Raw genomic sequence first — 21160 nt, forward strand, 5'->3', positions numbered from 1 at the left:
TTCCTTCCTTCCTTCCTTCCTTCCTTCCTTCCTTCCTTCCTTCCTTCCTTCCTTCCTTGCCTCCTTCCTCCCTTCCTCCCTCTCTCCCTCCCTCTTTCCCCTCCCTTCCTGCCTTCCTCCCTTCCTCCCCACCCTTCTTTCCCCTCTATTCTCTCCTCTCCTCACCTTCCTTTCTTTAATGGCTTTTTTTCCCAGAAGTCTTTCCCCAAGTTGCTTATGTTCTTTGGCTCATAAAAATTGGGCTACTAAATTTGATTATTTCCTTTGAGATTTCAGACCTTTGGCACCTCCTAATGAATTTTATTATTTTCTAGTTTTATAAAGTGACTCTTTGTTAGTTCTATTGCTAGAATACTGTATCCTAAGCAATGAATATTTCTGAAATTGTTTGTTTTCCTTGATTTCTATAAAGATAAATTTGTTTTTTTAATAGGATAACTTTTAGGGCTTGAAGGGACCTTGTAGGCTACCTAATTCTATCCCCCCCCCTTTTTTTGCTTTTTTTATTTTGGAGGGGGGAAGGGCAGGGCAATTGGGGTTAAGTGACTTGCCCAAGGTTACACGGCTAGTAAGTGTTAAGTGTCTGAGGCTGGATTTGAACTCAGGTCCTCCTGACTCCAGGGCCAGTGCTCTATTCACTGTGCCATCTAGCTGCCCCCATACCCCCCTTTTTTAACCAGTAAAGAAACTGAGACATAGAGATTATAAGCTAGTTGTCTAAAGTCACATGGATATTAGGAGAGATAGACTTTGAATTGAGGTCTTCTGACTCTCAATTCAGCATTTTTCTATTATACCACACTGATTCTTTCTTTCCCCCCTTTTAACAGTTTCTTATTTTGAAGAAGAGAATTTAGGAGGATAATTTTTCAGTACAATGTGAGCTCCCTAAGGTCAGCAGCCTTGTTTTGTCTTCCTTTGTGTCCCCAGTGCTTGGCACAGGGTCTGCTTTGCTGCTTGACTGACTGATCACATCAATGATCAGCCCAACACTGTTTCTAAGATGCTGAGGCAAATTCCCATAATGTCAAGCATCCAGGAATGATTTCTAGGGGACAGGTTCCTGAGAATCAGCAATTATTTTTCCATTTAATGTTAATAAAGGAACAGCATGTAGGCCAGACCAAGATCTCTTCTTCTTCTTCTTCTTTTTTGCTTTTTGGAGGGGGAAAGGCAGGGCAATTGGGGTTAAGTGACTTGCCCAAGGCCACATGACTAGTAAGTGTGTCAAGTGTCTGAGGCCATATTTGAACTCAGGTCCTTCTGACTCCAGGGCCAGTGCTCTATTCACTGTGCACCTGGCCACCTCCTTCTATTCTCTTTTGACATGTAAGCAGGCACTGGTTTTCAGCCCTAATGCTTCTTGGATTATGCAAAGTAGGATGAGGCATGTTGCTTTCTCTAGCATGTGTGCAGGTGGAGGACCTCGATCTTAAAAAAAAGCAAACAAACCCTTTTTTGTTCCTTAGGATTGTTGCCCACATTTATTTTAACTCTGCTTTCTTTCTAGTAGTAGAAAAACTCATTTACTTAAGCCTTGATATTTAGAAATATCCACGATTGCTTCTGAAACAACCTACTCATTCTCTACAGAACCATTTTGCTTATTTCTTAGTTTGTTCCACGTGACCAAGGCTGGTCTTTAGTTTTCTTATCTTTATTTTGTTAGTGGAAAGGAAGTGTTTTGTCTTAAAATGCATTTGGAGCAACTCAGGCTTGTTATTACAGAAGTCAGAGATTTTTTAAGTAACTACAGTAATTCTATTTATCTCTTCTAGGTGAGAACCATATTTACTGTAATAGAGAAGTGCTTAAACATTCTTTTATTATACTCAGTCAGAAAATATTTATTAAATGAAACGTGAAATGACAGGTATTGTTTGTCTCTCCTGAAGAGTAAAAGAATTTAGCTTTTGAAGATGACCCAGATTAGATTAATGGGAGTGGCTCCATAGGATATCAATTTGACTCAGTGCCCCACTACTTTGCATTGCAGTTTAGTTATAACTCTGCTTTAATGCAATCACCATTTGACCCTTCATTTGAGTAGTGACATGGTAACTTTTAAGTTTTCTTTTTAGAGAAGGCTCATTGGAAATAGAGTTTTAAATTGGTCTTCAAGAAGACGAGATGGTCTCTAAGGCTGTTTCCAGATTTAAAGCTATATTCCTAAGGTTGGTAGGACCTGATGAGACTTGAGTCCAGATTTGGGTCCAAAAACACTAATGAAATTATTTTTCATGTGCATTTTCCCCTGCTTAAACTATATGAATATCACAGAATTTCAGAGTTAGGAGGGGACCTCAGTGGTAAACTATTCCACCCTACATTCTCAAGGAAACTCTATTTTGATATACTTGACATATCATCTAGTCTCTGCTGGAAAGACCTCTATTGATTGGAAATGGTCTTGTCTTTAGAAAAGTCCATTCTAATTATTAGAAAGTTTTTTTTAAATAAAGCTTACATTTTCTCTTTACTAATTCTTTCCATTGTGTCTGGCTTAATCTTCTGAGGCCAAATGGAGCAAATCTGACCCCTCATCTACCTGACGACCCTTCCAATACTTAACCTGACTCTTATGATCCCCAGAGTCTTTTCTTCTGTATCATAAACGGCCCCCATTTCCTTCAGCTGATCCTTCCATGATGATACGGACTCAAGGATCTTTACCATACTGGTTGCTTTCTCTGGTTTGTCTCCAAGTAAATTCATTTCATTTGTCACTTATTTTTTTAAGTTTTAAATTTTATTTTAAACTTAAATACAAAATGAAAGGAAAAATAGCATTGCCATCTACACAGCAGAACATGGAAGGATTAATATAAAACAACAAATTTCCATTTCAAGAAGACCTTTATAATAAAGGCTACACATTGTTTTCAAACTGTCCTTTTCTTTGCTTCCTTGTAGGTTTTCTTTCATTCTTTGCTGTGCATTTTCAACTTTATTCTCCTTGTTCTGCCCCTCCCCCCCAAGGCTTTTGTTCTTTAGCAAGAAAGGATTTTTTCCCCAGAGCTCCTACTTCCCTTCTACCTCCAACTTCCTGCCATAAGACCCTTAGCCCTCTTTATCTTAACATTAAAGTTCCTTTTCTTTTTAAGGAAAACTTCATTTCCCCCAATAAGTTAGGGTGCTGAGAAGTATTTTTGAACCCTTAAACCTTTTTTTTAGATGATCAATGTGCACCGATTCATTATTTTTATGTTTGTGAGAATCAGATTCAGTACATGAGATCCAGATTCTTCTACTTTTTGAAGGATCAAATTATCACTAAGACAATTTTTGCTGTCATATCCTCGAGGGTTTTCTTTTCTCTGGGATGATCATTCCTATTTCCTTCAGCTGGTCCTTAGATGTCACGTGGGTCAAAGCCCTATTGCATCTTGGTTACCTACCAAGTTTCTTGATCAAGAAACACTTGGTTACATATTAATTCTTTCTTCCCAAGTCTGTAGAATACTCCTAAGATAAAATCACTTATGTTTTTCTCTTTTTTTTTGGAGGGCCATTGGGATTAAGTGACTTGCCCAAGGTCACAGGGCTAGTTTTTGTGTTAAGTGTCTGAGGCTGGATTTGAACTCAGGTCCTCCTGACTCCAGGGCTGGTGCTCTGTTCACTGCTCTATTCCCTAGCTGCCCCCACTTATGTTTTTCTTTTCATTGGCCTTTACCTGAAGACTCTTCATCATGTTTTCTCTTTTCTGTTCCTGGAGTTCCTTGTATTACTAAATCTTCTTAAGATGTGTTACTCCATCCTCTCCTTTGCTACCCTCTTTCTTCTGAATAGGGGATTCCCAGCCAGACACAGCTGCTGTTACACACTTTATCTCACTAAGTCTTGGTGTAGCTGTACAGTCTAATTTCTCTCCTTGTATTATGATTCCTGGTTATTCTTGCTAGCTACCCAACTTTAAGCATCATGTGTTGAGGTCATGGCTTCTATTAGGGTTTCCTTTTTGGAAATTTGCCTACTTATAACTCACGAGTGTGTCAGCTAGGATTAGTCTTTCATTGTAGCTCCTCTTTCTGGTAGCCACCTTGGTGGGCATATATAAGCAGTTTTATCTTTTTCTCTCATCTCTTTTCATTTAAAGTCCTTTTTGATCAGATTTTCAAGACACCTGGAAAATACATTTTGATGAGCCTTTGTTAGGTGACCTCTAATCCTCAACAGGAGTCTGGCATCATTACCTTGTAAGCTATGTTCCAGAAGGCCAAATTCTATTCTTAGCTACCATCTCCTTAGCCAGCTGTTTACTTACCATATCAAATTTTCTCTTCTGTATCTGTTGCCAACAAAACATAGTAGTGAAGAAAACATAACCCGTGGCCTGTGGTCCTTGGTTTCTTGCACAAGAATTTGTAATTAGTGGTCATACTTTTTAGATTCCTTTTGATAGTATGGTTTGTGCTCATGTGAATTGCCAGAGGTCAGTTGTTATCATCTATTTTGATGAGTCTTGGTAAGTTTTCTTCTATTTCTTGAGCACAGGATCCAAAAGATAATAGACATCTCTCGAATAGACATCAGGTCATCAAGAGCTTCCTCAATACCCCTCAGTAGGAATTCATTCACCACTGCTGGTCTTTCCTTCTTCCTTTGATCCTTACAGAATTATATTTTACTTCTTTATGATTCTACTTTATCAAACTCAAATAGAAATGGGGGCTACTATATCTTACCTGAAGATCCTGGTAGGCCACATATTGATTTAGAAAATCATACATGTTGGGGCAGCTAGGTGGCATAGTGAGTAGAGCACGGGCTCAAGAGTCAGGAGGACCTGAGTTCAAATCTGGCCTCAGACACTTAACACATACACACAAAAACTAGCTGTGTGACTTTGGGCAAGTCACTTAACCCTAATTCCCCTACCCTCCTCCTTCCAAAAAGCAAAAAAAAAATCATACATGTTTATATATTTCTTTTTTATTAATACATCAATACATAAAATTAGATAGGAACTACATTTTAATCAAATTCAGGCTTTACTCAAGAGTATTATGGGCATGTGGCCCACTGGCGACACATTTGACACCTTTTCCTTAAAGAGCAAACATTTCTTTCTTCCTCAGCACCAAACTTTTTCCTCTTCAGAAAGATCCTCAAATTTTTTTTTTTACTTTAAGCATATAGTTATCCTTTTTCTTCTCTCTCTATTTTGTGTGACTCTCTTCTACTTTGCATCCTCTTAATAAGATGCACTTACCCCCTCTTCCACATAAGGAAGAAGTTCCATTTCCATTTCTTTGTAAATACTTTATTGAACCTGACAACTTGGAATGTGGGAAAGCATTCATTTAGTACTTCACCTCACTTCTAGGAGGGAGAGAAATCTGTTAGTGTAACAAAGATAGTGGTCCCATGGCAGAAATACAAACATTACTCAGTGTAAGTGAATTAAATTAAATGCACTTTCCATGCTGATTGATAATTTTCTTGTTTTGTTTTTAACTCCCTATTTGGTGACACTTGGTTGTTTACTCATCACCCCGAGGCACCACTTGAAATCTGTTGTAGCCAATTATTATCTCTTAATTTACTTGCCAATTCCATGTAACATGAATACTATAGGTGTATACCTTAACTTCCATATCCTCTGATGCAAGCTTCCATTTCATGACCTATATCAGTCTACTTTGCCAATTCACTTCACCTTCCAATTTGTCCTATTTACCTTTTCTTACATCCTTTGCCTTGTCATCTGCTATATTTTCTTTCTCCTTCAATCCTAATCCTTGAGTCAATCTCTTCAGGTGTCTGAATTCCTTAGTAATTCCTTAATCTTTAATCCTCCTTAATCTTCTTCAACCTCTCTCACAGAAGCCAGTAGAATATGATTTCAAGATTCTTTTCCTTTAAATGTTCCACAATTTCTTCCAAATGTTCTCTCCTCACATTGTCTGTCAGCTTTGTTCATAATACTCCCCTCCAAATCACTTAAATAATTTCCTTCTTTTTAATTATTCAGATCAATTTCTTTTTTTCCTTTTTTTTTGGGAGGGCAATTGGGGTTAAGTGACTTGCCCAAGGTCACACAGCTAGGTTTTTGTGTGTGTGTGTGTGTGTGTTGTGTCTGAGGCTGGATTTGAACTCAGGTCCTTCCAACTCCAGGGCCGGTGCTCTATTCACTTTGCCACCTAGCCACCCCTCTTTTTTTCCTTCTACTCCTTCAACCTTTTACCACACAACCTAGAAATAGAAATTTTTCCATATTCTTACCTGTCTTACCTTTCACTTTAGACTTATAGTATTTTCAACCCCCCTCTCCTCCCTGTCCCCACCTAGTAGTAGATCCAAGTTATCTAAACAAGTATTTCCTGAGCATCTGTTTAAAAAAAAAGACCATATCAGAATTGAGAAATATTTTGGAATCTTTCTTGTGAATGAGTGGATTGTCTTACAGTTGCTTCAATTTTTAATCTGTGATCAGTTATCAATGGAGGATCAAAAACATGAAAACTTTTCAAAGGTGAAAGATGAACTGAAATCTTGAAAAAAAATCTAAGTGAACAACATATTTTAATAATATTTTACTTTCCCCCTAATTACATGTAAAAACAATTTTTAACATTTAGGATTTTTTTAAAGTTTTGAGTTCTACATTCCACCCTTCCCTCCCTCTCCTCCCCCCTCCCTGAGATGGAAAGCAATCTGATATAGATTACACATGTGCAATCACATAAAACATTTCCATGTTAGTCATTTTGTGTAAGAAGGCTCAAGAAAGAAAGGAAGGAAGGTAGAGACAGAGACAGAGATAAAGACACAGAGACAGAAACACAGAGAGAGAAGGAAGGAAGGAAGGAAGGAAGAAAGGAAGAAAGAAAGAAAGAAAGAAAGGAAGGAAGAAAGAAAGAAAGAAAGAAAGAAAGAAAGAAAGAAAGAAAGAAAGAAAGAAAGAAAGAAAGAAAGAAAGAAAGAAAGAAAGAAAGAAAGAAAAAAGCTTGCTTTAGTCTGTATTCAGATAACAACAGTTCTTTCCCTGGAGAGGGGTAGCATTTTTCATCATAAGTCCTTTGGGATTGTCTTGGATCATTGTATTGCTGCAAATAGTTAAGTCATTCACAGTTCTTAATCATACAATATTGCTATTATTAGGTACAATATTCTCCTAGTTCTGCTAACTTTACTTTGTATCAGTTCATATAAGTCTTAACAGGTTTTTTTTTTCTGAAATCATCTTACACATCATTTCTTATAGCACAATAATATTACATCACGATCATATATAACAGCTTGTTCAGTCATTCCCCTATTGATGGGCATTCCCTCAATTTCCAATTCTTAGCCTAGGTGAACACACTATTAGAAGTGCCAACCCCTGTTTCCTAGCTTTAACGCAGCTACTTAAATTAGACGAGTATTTACTATGCCCACTGAGGGTGAATTGGGCTAAAGATTCAGTGAAAAAGTCTAGTCAGAATTCAGGTAGAAATCATAAAAATGACATGTGAAATCATTCTTGCTTCCTGAGGCACCAATAATACTGCGTAGCTTCTCAAATAGTATTCTCATAGTTTTGCCCTTTCAGGGTCCCTGTTCTTAAAGCCAACCAATCAGCATTTCTCCCTTCCCCATTGTATTTCAAATATACTTTAAAAACTGGATTGTCTGCCTATTTGTTGATAGTACATATTGTACTGCAAAAGTGGGTCAGACTGAAAAAAAAAACTCCACAGCAGACTGGTTTCATTGTAGCAATTAACTGGATGAAGAAGCTGCCTTTGAACATTTTCCTCTTCCGGCTAATAGCACCATAGGAACAAATGGAGTCCCTGAGAGGCTGGTGCTCCATCTATCAATACGTTTGCAGCAGGCTTGTTCTGATAAAATTAGTGGCAAATGAAGTTTGCTGTGTCTACTATTAATTTCCTCTGGATTTTTTTTTTCTTCTTAGAAATTTCATTTCTATTTGAATAATAATTAAAAACCAAATATACTTGTGTGATTCAGAGATAACATGGAATACCCACAATTAGATCAAACATTTGCCTGTATACATTTGGTTTAATAACATTCTCAGTTAATTGGGCAGAATTGATTTGTTTTGTAGAACTAATGTTCCAGTTGCCTAGGGATTAAATTGTTGTAAATCAGTAATGACATTTTAGTGTAGGCTTTCTGATAGAACATGCTTTATCCAGTTCTTCCACTATGTTAGCAACAAAATTTAATTATTAAGTAAAAGGAAGCTGCTTTCTTCAGGAGTCCTTGCTACAGGGGTTACAAGCTCTGGACTGCAATAGCCCCCATGGCTTTTGACAGAGTTTGGATAAAATGACATCATAAAACTGATAAGTATGATAAACAGATACAAATGAGTTCTCTTTAACCCAGTTATGTGACTAGTTGTATGGATTGGGATGGAACTTTTCTCCAATAAAGCCTTTTCTTTTATTGCAGATTGTTCACAGAACTCTGGCGGCAATGTTGGGCTCCCTTGCAGCATTAGCGGCATTAGCTGTTATTGGTGACGTAAGTTGCGACATTTCAAGTGCTTAGCCGTCTTGGTAAGATGTTATGCTTAGAGCTTTTGGGAGGATCCAATTCAGTTTTAGGTAAAATTTCTCCCTCTTTCTCTTGTCATTTCTGCAGCTTTCTTTAGTCAGTAGCCTAACACAGCCCTTCTACAAGCTGGTGATCTTGGGAGAAGGCCATTGTTGTCTTAAAGCATTATGCATAGTTGGGTTTCTTTCTGGTTAGAATCAAATAAGAAGCATATGTAGAAAATAAATTGGTTTCCATGAACATGGAATTAGAACTGGAAGACACCCCAAGTCCACTTAGCCCACCCCTTTCATTTTACAGATGAGGACACAGAGGGCCAGGAGGCCTAAGTGAATTGTCCGACATCACACAGGGCATAGAATGAATGACTTTTAAATCCATATATTTGGCAGAATGTCTATGTGGCGAAGTTCAGTCAAACCATCTGTGTATTACTAATTTGCAAAATAACTAACAGTTTGGCTCAATTAAATTAATTACTTCAAAGCATCTCTACATATATAGCCACGCAGTAACAAGATGGGGCTTAGCAACTCAAGTGAAGGAGATGAAATACAGAATCAGACATCAAGGGTTGGAAAATATCCCATTAGCCATTTAGTCTAACCTCCTAATTTTACAGATGAATAAACTGAGGCCCATGAGGTTAGGTGACTGTTTTCGTTCTTTTTCTGATGCCAAAAAGGATATTTTGGTGACTGCTGTTATCTTTTAAAAGTTTCTTAATTTTCTCTCTCTCTCTCTCTCTCTCTCTCTCTCTCTCTCTCTCTCTCTTTCTCTCTCTCTCTCTCTCTTTCAACTTCTGCTTTAAGAAAATCATTCTGGCAGATGTATGAAGGATAAGATTGAAATGAAAAAGTAGAGGCAGGGAGACCAAATAGGAGGGCTTTGCAATAATCCACCTGAGAGGAGATGAGGGCTTGAACTAAGATAGTAGCTAGCTGAGGGGAAAGAAAGTGATGGATGTGAGAGATGTTGTGGAGGTAGAAATGACAATGTCATGGAGGAGGATGACACGCTTCCCACTTTCTCGCCCAACAATTGTTGGGAAGGTACCATGGTTCCCTTTAGAAATCACTACTCTATCCACTATACTATCCTGCCATTTGAAATTGAAGTAAACTAGGGGGTGGCTAGGTGGTGCAGTGAATAGAGCACTGGCTCTGGAGTCAGGAGGACCTGAGTTCAAATCCAGCCTAATACACTTAACACAAAAACTAGCCGTGTGACCTTAGGCAAGTCACTTAACCCCAATTGTCCTCCAAAAAGCAAAGAAAAAAAGAAAGAAAGAAATTGAAGTAAACTAGGAATTACCAGATCCATGTTCAAATCTTATGTTCATATGTATTCCTTTAATTATTTGTATGACCTTGGTAAAGACATTTTTACCTTTTTATTTCTCAATATCCTCATGTGTAAAATGGAGATAATTATATTTATCCTCTGGCCATACCAGGGTTATTATAATATTAAATTATATTTTATAAATACAAAGAAACATTTTGAAAAGTATATAGCATTACTTACATTCAAGTATTTTTTCTTATTGTTGCTATAACATTGAGCAGATTTTATGAGAAAATAAGTTTGGGGCTAGAGGTGGGATGGTTTGTTGGAATGAATGTTTCATTTCTTTATATAATAATCCTGGGTCTGTATTTCTAAAAAAAAAGATGTTGAATGCATGCAATTGAATTTGTGAGAACTAGGCTGTCAGTGCTCTCCAGAGGCAAGGAGCCTAATAGGTTCTAGCCCACTGGAGAGGGATTTTAAGTGAGAGGTGTTTATATGTTCACAGCTAATGACTACATTGGTGATACACAGTACTCACTGGTGATTTTCTTCTTTGATTGCAGAGACCCAGCCTGGTCAGAGTGGTGGAGTGGATTGATTACGAGACTCTGGCTTTATTATTTGGAATGGTAATTAAAACCCTCCCTGTGAGACATCAGTATTGGACCTCGAGGATACTTTCTTTAGCTTTTGTTAAGCCTTCTGTTTTATTAAAAGACCCTGAAAGGTTTGAAAATCAGTGCTTGATTGAGAAATGCAAACTCATGCTTGCTTGATTTTTTTTCTCTGAAAACAATTAAAATGTCTTGACAGCTCATGAATAAGCTCTAGTTAGTTTTAGCTGCAGAATTTGCCTTCTTTTTAGTGATAAATATAGCATGTTTTAAAGATTAGGGAGAATCTAATTTCCCTGAGGTTAGCACTTCGACAGCATGTGCATAGGATCGTGGATTTTTCATGGACCATGGAAATTTCAAGATCACAGAGTAAGACTACCTCATTTTACAGAGGAGGAAACTGAGGCCCACATAGTTGAAGCAACTCATCAATATTTTATCTCAAAGAAAGGACGAGCTAAAACCTTTTGGTGGGCATGACAGTGAACCTTAAGCTATGGGACACTGAGAATTAGGGCCTGATTAGTAGGCTGGCTTCATAGTCTGCCTTATGTCTTAGCTGTATGAACCTGATTCCTTCAATTATCATCTTTTCCAAAACATTTCCCCCCAAAGTGCTCTCCTCCAATCTTTGATCTTCAATCTACTGGTTGCTGTGCTGGTGCCTATAAATACATGCATATCTTATCTCATCCATCCTTAAAAATGCCGTGAACGATATTTAAATTTTTATTTGTTATAAATCTGGAAAAACTTTCTACTCTTCAGAGCAATTCGATAGATGTGTCATTATTTTTTTATCCCTATTTTTGACCTGGGTATAGGGGAAACTTAATTCTACTATATCCCTATATATTTCCTTCTTTTCCCAATTAAACTCTTAGAAAAAGTTGTCAAAAATATATTTTTTCAGACATTGCTAATGTCGAAATTTCTTTTGCTGGACTATGCATATGTATCTCTATATACAATATTTCATTTTCCACAACCACATGTAAAACAATTTTTTAATATTTGTTTAAAAAAATTTGAGTTCGAAATTCTCTCTCTCCCTCCCTCACGTCTTCCCCTCATTGATACAGGTTATGCATGTGCAGTCATGCAAAGCATTTCCTTGTTACTACTGTTGTTAAAGAAAACATAGACAAAAAAAACAAGAAAAATAAAGTACAGAAAAAGTATGCTTCAACCTGCATTAAGACTCCATCAGTTCTTTTGCTGGAGATGGATAGCATTGTCATTATAAGTCTTTCAGAATCGTTTTAGATCATTGATTGCTGAGAATAACTGTCATTCACAGTTTATCATCATACAATATTCTGCTCATTTCACTTTGCATCAGTTTGTGTAAGTCTTTCCAGGTTTTTTTCTAAGAGCATCCTGCTTGTCATTAATTATAGTGCAATAGTATTTTATCACAATCCTATAACACAACTTGCTCAGCCATTCCCCAATTAATGGGCAAGCCATTGAATTTCCAGTTCTTTGCAGCCACTAAAAGAGCTGCTATAAATATTTTTGTACATATAGGTCCTTTTCCCTTTTGCTTTTGGGTCTCTTTAAGATACAGACCTATGTAATGATAATGGGAATTTGAAGATCTTCCCTGCCCCTTAATAGGCTAGGGTGAATTTGAGGACCTTTGCTGATTTGAAAATAAACTTTGCCCCCTAATAGGCTGAATGTGGTCATAATAGCCTGTGGTGGGAGACTTCTTTTTCAGGAAGGCACAACTTTTGTTACTTTGTAGTCAAATGGGTCAAGAAGACTGTAATGTTCTCTGACCCTGGAGAAGGCTCTATATGCCTCTGAGAAGAGGTTTTGTTTTGGGGCTGGCTCACTTTGGGAAGAGTTGTGTCATTTATCCAGATGAGACTCTAGGCAACCGTTGAGGCCCTCCGACTTCAAAAACCCAGATGTTGGTGTTTCTCTCACTGGTAACTAACTAGGCATCGATGTAATGGTCAGACAGCTAGAAGCCCTGTCGGTCTATTTTTCTGTCTGTATTTTTGTCTGCTTGTAACTTCTGTTTGTATTCTCTGAAGTTCGGGCTGCTGACTTTTCTCCCTGAACTAGGTAAATGATATATGTTTGATTAAAGTAAGATTGTTAACTCTTTTTGAGTTGTTTTCCTTGAGAAAAGCAGATCAAGGAGCCTGTGCTAGCCGTCATCCTGGGTATACTAGGGTGCTTGCTGCTACAACCGAGTAGTGGTATTGCTTGGTCAAAGAATATGCGTGATTTTATAGCCCTTTGGGCATAGTAACAAATTGCTCTACAGAATGGTTGAATCAGTATGAAGCTATATATTTCAGGTTTTGTTTTTACTTCATAAAAATTGTTAAATCGAGGGCTATGAGAGATAATAAAGAACTAATTACTCAAAAGATAAGATGAATCATTGAAAAAGAAAAGTCCAGTACATTCATCTCTGCATTCCCAACTCTCATTTACTTCTCAGATACTTATAATCTGGTTTCTGATTTTATTATCTACTGAAATGGCTATATCTAGAGTTGCCAAGGACCTCTTAAATGACAATTCCAATGTCCTTATCTTACTTGTTAACAGTTCCACAGCATTTGTAGTTGACTGGCCTTTCTCCCAGATACTCTTCTCTGGCTTTTTGTGATCTTGCTCTCTTTTGGTTCAGGAAGGCACTTTGTATCAGTTTGTGTAAGTCTTTCCAGGTTTTTTCTGAGAGCATCCTGCTTGCCATTAATTATAGCACAATAGTATTTTATCACAATCATATAACACAACTGTCTAGTTGCTTGTCAGTATCTTTTGCTGGATCATTGTTTCATGTTGTTGTTTAGTCATTTTAGTTGAGTCCGACTCTTCATGACCCCTTTTTGGAGGGTTTTTTTGACAGGTATACTGGAGTATATTCAATATGGAGTGGTTTGACATTTCCTTCTCCAACTTATTTTACAAATGAGGAAACTGAGGCAAATAAGCTTGAGTGACTTGCCTAAGGTCACACAGCTAGTAAGTATCTGAGGCTGGATTTGAATTCATAGAGATGAGTCTTCCTGATTCCAAGCTCAGTGCTCTCTCCACTGTAGTACCTAGCCACCCATTATTTCATGTACCACTTCCTAATTGTGGGAGGATGCCAAAGCTCTGTCTTTGACCTCCTCTTTTTACTCTTCTCCCTCTATCTTTCTCTTTGGGTAATCTTATCATCTTTTATTGGTTAAATTATCATCTCTCTACAGATAACTCCTGGATCTATATATTCACTCCTCTCTAAATCAGTAGAGAGAGTAAACTCTCAATAAAGAAATGTCAGTTCATGCTTGCTTGATTTTGTTTTTCTCTGAAAACAATTAAAATGCCCTGACAGCTCATGAATAAATTCTATTTTAATTTTTTGCTGCAGAATTTGTCTCACATCACCAAATGCCTATTAGATATTTCCACTTATACATCCTGCAGACATCTCCAATTTCAATATATCCCAAACAGAACTCATCTTGCTACCCAAACATCCTAACTTCCCTAATTTTGACATCCTTAGTACTTTCAGGCACCAAGGTTCAAAGCCTCAGCCTTCCTTGATTCTTTACTCTCTTTCATCCCACCCTCCCAACATCTGATTAAATGACTAAGTCTTATTGATTCTATGTTCATATTCTCTCTCATATATACCCCCCCTTTAGCCATCCATATGGTCACAATATTGTTTAGTCCCCCAACAGCTATCTTATTTCATCTGTCCGAGCTGTGCTCTATACAGCTGCCAAAGTGTCAGCCCAGGTCTGACTCCCCCACATGAAGAGCTCTAAGTGCCTCCCTACAGTCTCTAGGATCACATACAAATGCTTTCTTTGGCATTTAAAATCTTTTATAATTTAGTTTTAATCTATTTTTGTCTTTCTAGTTTTTGTTTTTATTGTGAATTTTAAAAACATCAGTAAAAGTTGACATTTTATATACAAACAAGATTGCATGTGACAGTTGAGTAGTGCCAGGAATAGAGGATTAGAATCAAGAAATTTGGAGTTCAAATCCAGTTTTAGATGCTTACTAGATATATGACCCTGGGCAAGTCACTTTACCTATTCTAGTCTCAGTATTTTTTGTCCCTAAGATGAGGATAACAATAGCACCTGCCTTACAGAGTGGTTGTGACATTCAAATAGGGTAATCTATATAAAGTGCCTGTAAATCTTAAAATGCTATGTAAATTCTGACTGTTATTTAACCACAAACTTTGTTATACAGTTTTCAAAAATAGAATTATTGGGGTGGCTAGGTGGCACAGTGAGTAAAATGCTGGCCCTGGAGTCAGGAGGATCCGAGTTCGGTTCCGGCCTCAGACACTTAACACCCACACAAAAAAACTAGCCGTGTAACCTTGGGCAAGTTACTTAACCCCAACTGCCCTCCAAAAAGCAAAAAAAAAAAATAGAATTATTAACTTTAACATAGCAGCAAGAAAACTGCTTAGCTTGTCTAGGTTGCCTTCTGAAGCTCCTTCTCTCTTAAGCATTTTGAAATATTTCATTGATGTTCTTTTCTTTCTTTCTTTTCCATCTCTAACATTATTCATCAAGGTCCCATCAGCACTCCAAGAGAGGATAATCTCTTGTAATAACTGTAGTCAAGCAAAAAAAATTGATGTATTGGGTATATTAGAAAGAGTACGTCTCATTCTGTACCTATAATCTAAATCTTCTTTCACAAGAGGATGGACATAGGTTTCATCATCAATCTTCACTTAATTGATCAAAATTCTGAATTCTCAAAGTTGTTTTCCTTTATATTACTATTATCCTTGTGTATATTATTCTTTTGGGTCTTCTCACTTCATTCTGCATTAGTTTGAAAAAATTTTCTTAGGTTTCTTTGAATGTGTCATGTTAATCATTTTGTAGCATATGTGCTATGGGAATGGGAATCTGAAGAGCTTCCCTGCCCCTTGGACCTTTGATAGGCTTAAGTGATTCTGGGAACCTTCCCAGATTTGAAAATATACTCTTCCCCCTAATAGGCTGAATGTGGTCACATGGAGCATGTGGCAGGAGGCTTGTTTTCAGGAATGTCCACACCTTGTTGCTTTGTGATTGGGCAGTGGTTCAAGAGGGTTGTGACATTCTCTGATCCAGGAGACTAAGTATGGATGTAATGATCAGACAGCTGGAAGCCTGTTTGCTGATCTGTTTCTCTATCTGCTTATAATTTCTGCTTGTAACTTGTTTGTATTCTCTGAAGTTTGGGGTGCTGACCTTTTTCCCCTGAACTAGGTAGATGACATATGTCTGATTCATTAAAGTAAGATTGTTAACCCATTTTGAGTTGCTTTCCTTTAGAAAAGAAGATCTAAGATCTAGGTATGCTCAGGTGCTTGCTGCTACAGTGTGTTAATGTTCTATTATATTCACATATCATGATTTCTTTAGCCATTCTTCAGTTGATGGGGACATATTTTCTTACCTGTTTTATTTATTTATTTTTGCTTTAAAATACCTTTGTATACCTGAGTCTCTTTCTGTTTTTTTTTTTTAGCTCTTTTGGGTATATGGCAAGCAGTAGTATTGCTGCATCAATTTTTTTTTCAGAGATTTATTTCATATTATTTCTTTTCATATCCTTTATGGTTCAACCAAATTGACCTACTTGCTCTCCTTCATACATGACACTCCATCTCTTGTATCCATGAATAGATCCCCTGTACATGGAATGCACTCCCTTCTCCTTTTTACCTCTTGGAATACCTAGAGTCAATCAAAACTCTGCTCAAGTACCATCCTCTCTACCTTTCTTGTCTTTCTCCCCTCCCTGCTGGTTATTTTTGCTTCATCCTCAAAAGTTATCTTATATTTACTTTGGATTTATAATTTGTCTACTTATATGCCAGGCATGCCATGCCTGAATATATACATATATAATCACACCCCTCCCTGCCAAGAATGTAATATTGTTGGAGTCAGGGATACTTTGGGGGATACCCAAGCAAGATGTAATCCTTGCTCTACATGAGATTATAGAATACCTGGAGGAAACAGCATATAAAGAACAAAAGGTATAAGTAATACCAACCAGTATATGCTCTGTGCCCAGAATAGTACTAAGAGCAAATTCTGTACTCTCAAAGTAATTCTGGGGTAAGTCAGCTGTAGTAAATGGAAGTACCAACAAGGGTCTGTCTACCAAAGAATCAGCAGCAAACTTAAGAAAATCATCATTTACCATTAAATTCCATACTTCCCCCCTTCCCTTACATTAAATGTAGACAACCTTGTGAAAGCTCAGAGGCAGAGGACACAAATAGAGCCAGTCTTTGAATCAGTGAGTCCTGACCCTCTGATGTATACTGGAAAGACACTTCTTCAGTGCTCTGGGTCATTCTCTAAGATCACACAACATCAGGAAAATGGTTCATGATCTGCATTGGTAGAGGAAGTTTCCTCGCAAAGAGATCCCTATACCAGAGTATGTTTAAACATGTGACTTGTGGGCTATGTTATACCCATAACATTCTTAAATGAAGTTTGAACCAAATTAAAATGTAACTGGGAAATAAAATAAAATATAGATAAAATTGCATTTTAAACTAAGTCAATATGTAGCCCATAGGAATCCTTATGTATACATTAGAGGCTATGATTTCTCTTTGACTTTGATACTACCGCCCCAAACCAATGAAAAACATATTTCAGACTCTTGCCTCCTCCAAAAGGATGCTTTAAAAATCCCATATACCAATTCTAAGTGGGTCCTCTGTCCTTACACTCGGAGGGGAAGACTCTGCTGTTGTCAGGATAAGAGATGTCCAGTAAACACTTGACTTGAGCCACCCTTTGCAAGAATCGTCTCCAACATGGATCAGTGGAATTTTCCTGCCTAGAGTGGAGTCAAAAATAATACTCTTGAATGGACTGACAGAAGAGGAAAATGTAGGAAGGAGAAGAGAGGATAGATATTGACCAAGATAATTCACAATTCATATTTTAGGTTAACAGGGATGTAGAGAGAGAGTATTAGGTTCCAATACAAGTTTTATTGCTACGTCACTCTGTGACCCTGAACAAGTGACTCTAGGTCTCAGGTTCCTTACTTATAGAATGATGGTTGGGCTGAAGGCTAGGTGTGGAGGTATATATACCTGCAATTCTGGTACTGAGGAGCCTGAGGCTTGTGGATTGCTTAAGTTCAGGAATTCTGAGATGCAGTAGGGATACAACCAATTGGGTCTCCACACTGTTTGCACCAATATGGTGAGCCTCTAGGGATGAGGCAAACTGGTGTAGATAAAAAAAATAAGAGCATGTCAAAAAGCTCCTGATTATGAGCAGTGAGATTGGGCTGTGAGTGGTTGCTGCATCTCTAGCCTAGTAATCACTCGGAATGGAGATCCATTCTTTAAACAATGGTGAGGGGAATAATATGAACAATATAAGATTCCCTCTAGGTTTTCCCCAATCTCTCCATTGGAAAAACAAAAAAGCAAAGCAAAACCCTGTCAAGCAAAACAAATGCCTATATTGGTCATGTCAAAAATGTGTTATCTCATTCTGCATTGTAAGTCTATCATCTCTTTGTCAAGAGATGGATACCATGCTTCATCATTGGCCCTCTGGAGTCATGGTTGAGCATTTCATTGATCGGTCTTTCAAAGTTGTTTGATGTTTTCTCTTTGAAGCAAAAGATTTCATGAAAATGATTTGAATTTGTGTGTCCCTTTCTTTTTTTCTGTATTCAGGGATACCAGGTTCTTAGCTTGTTTTGTTCTCTAAGAAGTTCTGCAGGAGAGCTGGTTGATCTGTCTCACTTTGACAGTGAGAAAGTATGAAATCAGTTCAATAATTATTTTTTACCTTAAGCTTTCATCGATTAGACGAGCACACAGTTCTCCAAATAGCTATTTAAAGTTATCTCACTGGTAGCTCCAAAACCTGTGAATAATTGAAACTATCTTCTGTCATCTAGGGAGGCTGCTGAGGTCAGCCACTGGAAAATTTTAACTTTAGTTAAAATTTATGTAACATCATCACTAGCAGGAAACATCGAGTGTGTACTAGATGCATCGTACGTGACATGCTGGAAATGGTGTTGGGGGAGGCAGAAGAGGTAGTTTACAAAGGGATATAAGATAATTTCCTGTCCTTACTCAAGAGAAAACAAAGATGGCATACAAAATAACAATACAAAGAAGTATGTGCTAAGCACAAATTTATTATACTAACTTTTTCTTATTAGTTACGGTCACATTCTTGACTCATATTGAACTTATATATTGGACTAAACCTCATAGGTATTTCACCGCCCCCCCCCCCTTCACCTTTATCTTCCTAGATCCTATGTATATTCAGCTGATATTTTGATCCTTGAACAATTTCATCCTTACCTTTATTATATGTCTATTTAAAATTTTATTTTTAAAATAAAAATGTTAAAATTTATTTTAAATACATTAAAAATTATTCTATTTGATTATAAGCATTTATTTTCTTTCTTGTCTACTTTGCACTGAAAAATGAAGAAAAACAGAGCCCTTGTAACAAATAAGTATAGACTAGTAAAATAAGTTCCCATATTGGTCATGTCCAAAAAGGCACGTCTCATTCTATATCTTAAGTCTATCATCTTTCTGTCAAGAGGTGGGTCTCAGGCTTCATTATTGGTCCTCTAGAGTAATAATCAGTTTCTCCATTGATCAGAGTTCTTAAGCCCTTCAAAGCTGTTTGTTTTTACATTGCTGTTTTTATATAAGTTGCTCTCCTGATTCTGCTCACTTCACTCTACATATAAATTCATGTAAGTCTATGCAGATTTCTCTAAAACTGTCCCTTTCATCATTTCTTATGGCACAGTAGGATTCCATTACACCTATATACCATAATTTGATCAGTTATTCCCTACTCGATGGGTTACCATTCCCCAGTTGATGGAGACACACTTAGATTCCAGTTCTTTGCCATCATGGGAAAAGCTGCTATAAATATTTTTGTGCATATGGGTGCTTTTTTCTCTTACTTCAACTTTTTGGGGGGCATAAGCCCTAGTAGTGGTTTCACTCAATGAAAAGGTATGTACAATTTCCCTTGTTGATCACAGTTCTAAATTGTTTTCCTGAATGGTTAGACCACTTACATATATTTCAGCTTGTTAGTGTGGGCCAAGCTTTCCAGGCTATTGTTAACTTTTAAAATATTGAGTCTATAATACAATGTATTAGCTATACCTCTCATCTGGAAATTCTATATATGTATCTTCTATGTACAGAGTGTTCCAAACACCTTAGTGTTTGCTACTAAAACTTAAAAGCTTCAAACCACACTAGGATGTTTGAAATACCCAATATTTTTCCAAGTGATTGATAAAAGTATTATGTAGGTTAGTACCAAGGACATAATTTTTCTATATGTCATTAAAGGCAAGTGGCAGTCAAAACTATTTTTCAAAAGTACAAATCTGACCATGTCAGATTTAAGTCTCACCTCTAACACATAATTTGGTCTTCAATCCTGAGCAAATCATTTTACTTCTCAGGGTGCAAAGGCAACTCTCTAAGACTATAAGCTGCAAAAAATGCCAATTTACATTGGTAGAAAGATTACCTTCGTTTGGAGCTCTCTATACTAATAAGACCACAGATTCAGTCCTATCCAACCATACAAATTGAGTAACCTTATTAAAAAAAGAGAGATGAAATTAGTTTGGCATGACTGTTTTAGTGAACTCATTACAATTAAAATCAATCAATAATTTCTTTCCTAAGTGCTCACCAAAGTTTATGATATACTCTTTCACATGTAGATTCTCCTTTTGGGGAAAATGTGCTCACTCTCACAGAGCACATCTGACAGAGGGATCACTCAGTTCTTGGAAATCCACTTACTGGAGTACTAGACACTGCTCTCAGCAGCTGCTATCCCAGGAATTCTGCTAGAATAACAAGGAAACGTCTCAGTCCTTTGGTCCAGTGAAGTTTACTAGATTATTCTCAGGGCAATGTCTTTGTGTGTATGGGGATGGGTGGGCAAGGTAGGAGGTGAAGATCAGGACAAGAGACCCAGATTGATGCAGGGATGTAGACCTTGGGCTTTTCTCACCTATGCCCTGATCAATTCCTCTTCAGGGGCTTACCAAGAAGGCTTCAGTTCTATGATGCCTGAAGCTCAAATCTCTAGCCTAGGAACTATCTTGTGAATAAGTATCACCCACCCGTCCAGATGCACTTTTGTATAACAGGGCTCCTGTTCATCTAGTAGCGTACAAAGACAACTGAATTGATCAAGGACTTTTCTATTTATTCCACTTCTTCTGTGTTGGCAGGAAGCTTCAGTCTAAGTTCCATTTCCTATATCCTTTGGGTGATCTACAACTTTAAGTCATTGGGGACTTTTGCATCTGACAAAATGAAATGCTCTTCTTGCTGTTGTAATTTTTATAGTGATTGTTCTTTTGTTACTGAATCATTCTTGTATTTCTGATATAAATTGTACTTGATCATAATGAAAATTTTTTAAAATGATACTATAATCTGCCTATTTTATTAACATGTCCACTTACATTAATATTTATTAGTAATATTGGCTTACCATTTTCCTTCTTCTGCTGCATTTCTGCCAGGTTTGTGATCAAATAATATTTGCTTCATAGAAAGAATTTTTGAAAGTAGTTTATGTAGTATAGGGTTTATTCATCCTTTGAATGAATAAATATGAATGTTCTTTGAATATTGAATTCATTTGAAAATATATTTGATGCTGAGGTCTTTTATA

General features: G+C 37.1%; 1 protein-coding gene across 1 annotated transcript in view; it reads left to right on the forward strand.

Moving 5' to 3' along the window:
• OCA2 (OCA2 melanosomal transmembrane protein) overlaps window positions 1–21160 on the forward strand; it is a 539713-nt gene that overhangs the window by 107632 nt on the left and 410921 nt on the right. Inside the window, exons 10-11 of the mRNA XM_069073057.1 lie at window positions 8410–8481; window positions 10371–10436. Coding sequence (XP_068929158.1) covers window positions 8410–8481; window positions 10371–10436 — 138 coding nt within the window. The remainder of the gene's footprint in view (window positions 1–8409; window positions 8482–10370; window positions 10437–21160) is intronic.

This window comes from Petaurus breviceps, unplaced genomic scaffold, assembly GCF_028583685.1.
Source record: "Petaurus breviceps papuanus isolate PSGF00001 unplaced genomic scaffold, PetGlider_PUasm1.0 90849, whole genome shotgun sequence".
Lineage (NCBI taxonomy): Eukaryota > Metazoa > Chordata > Mammalia > Diprotodontia > Petauridae > Petaurus > Petaurus breviceps.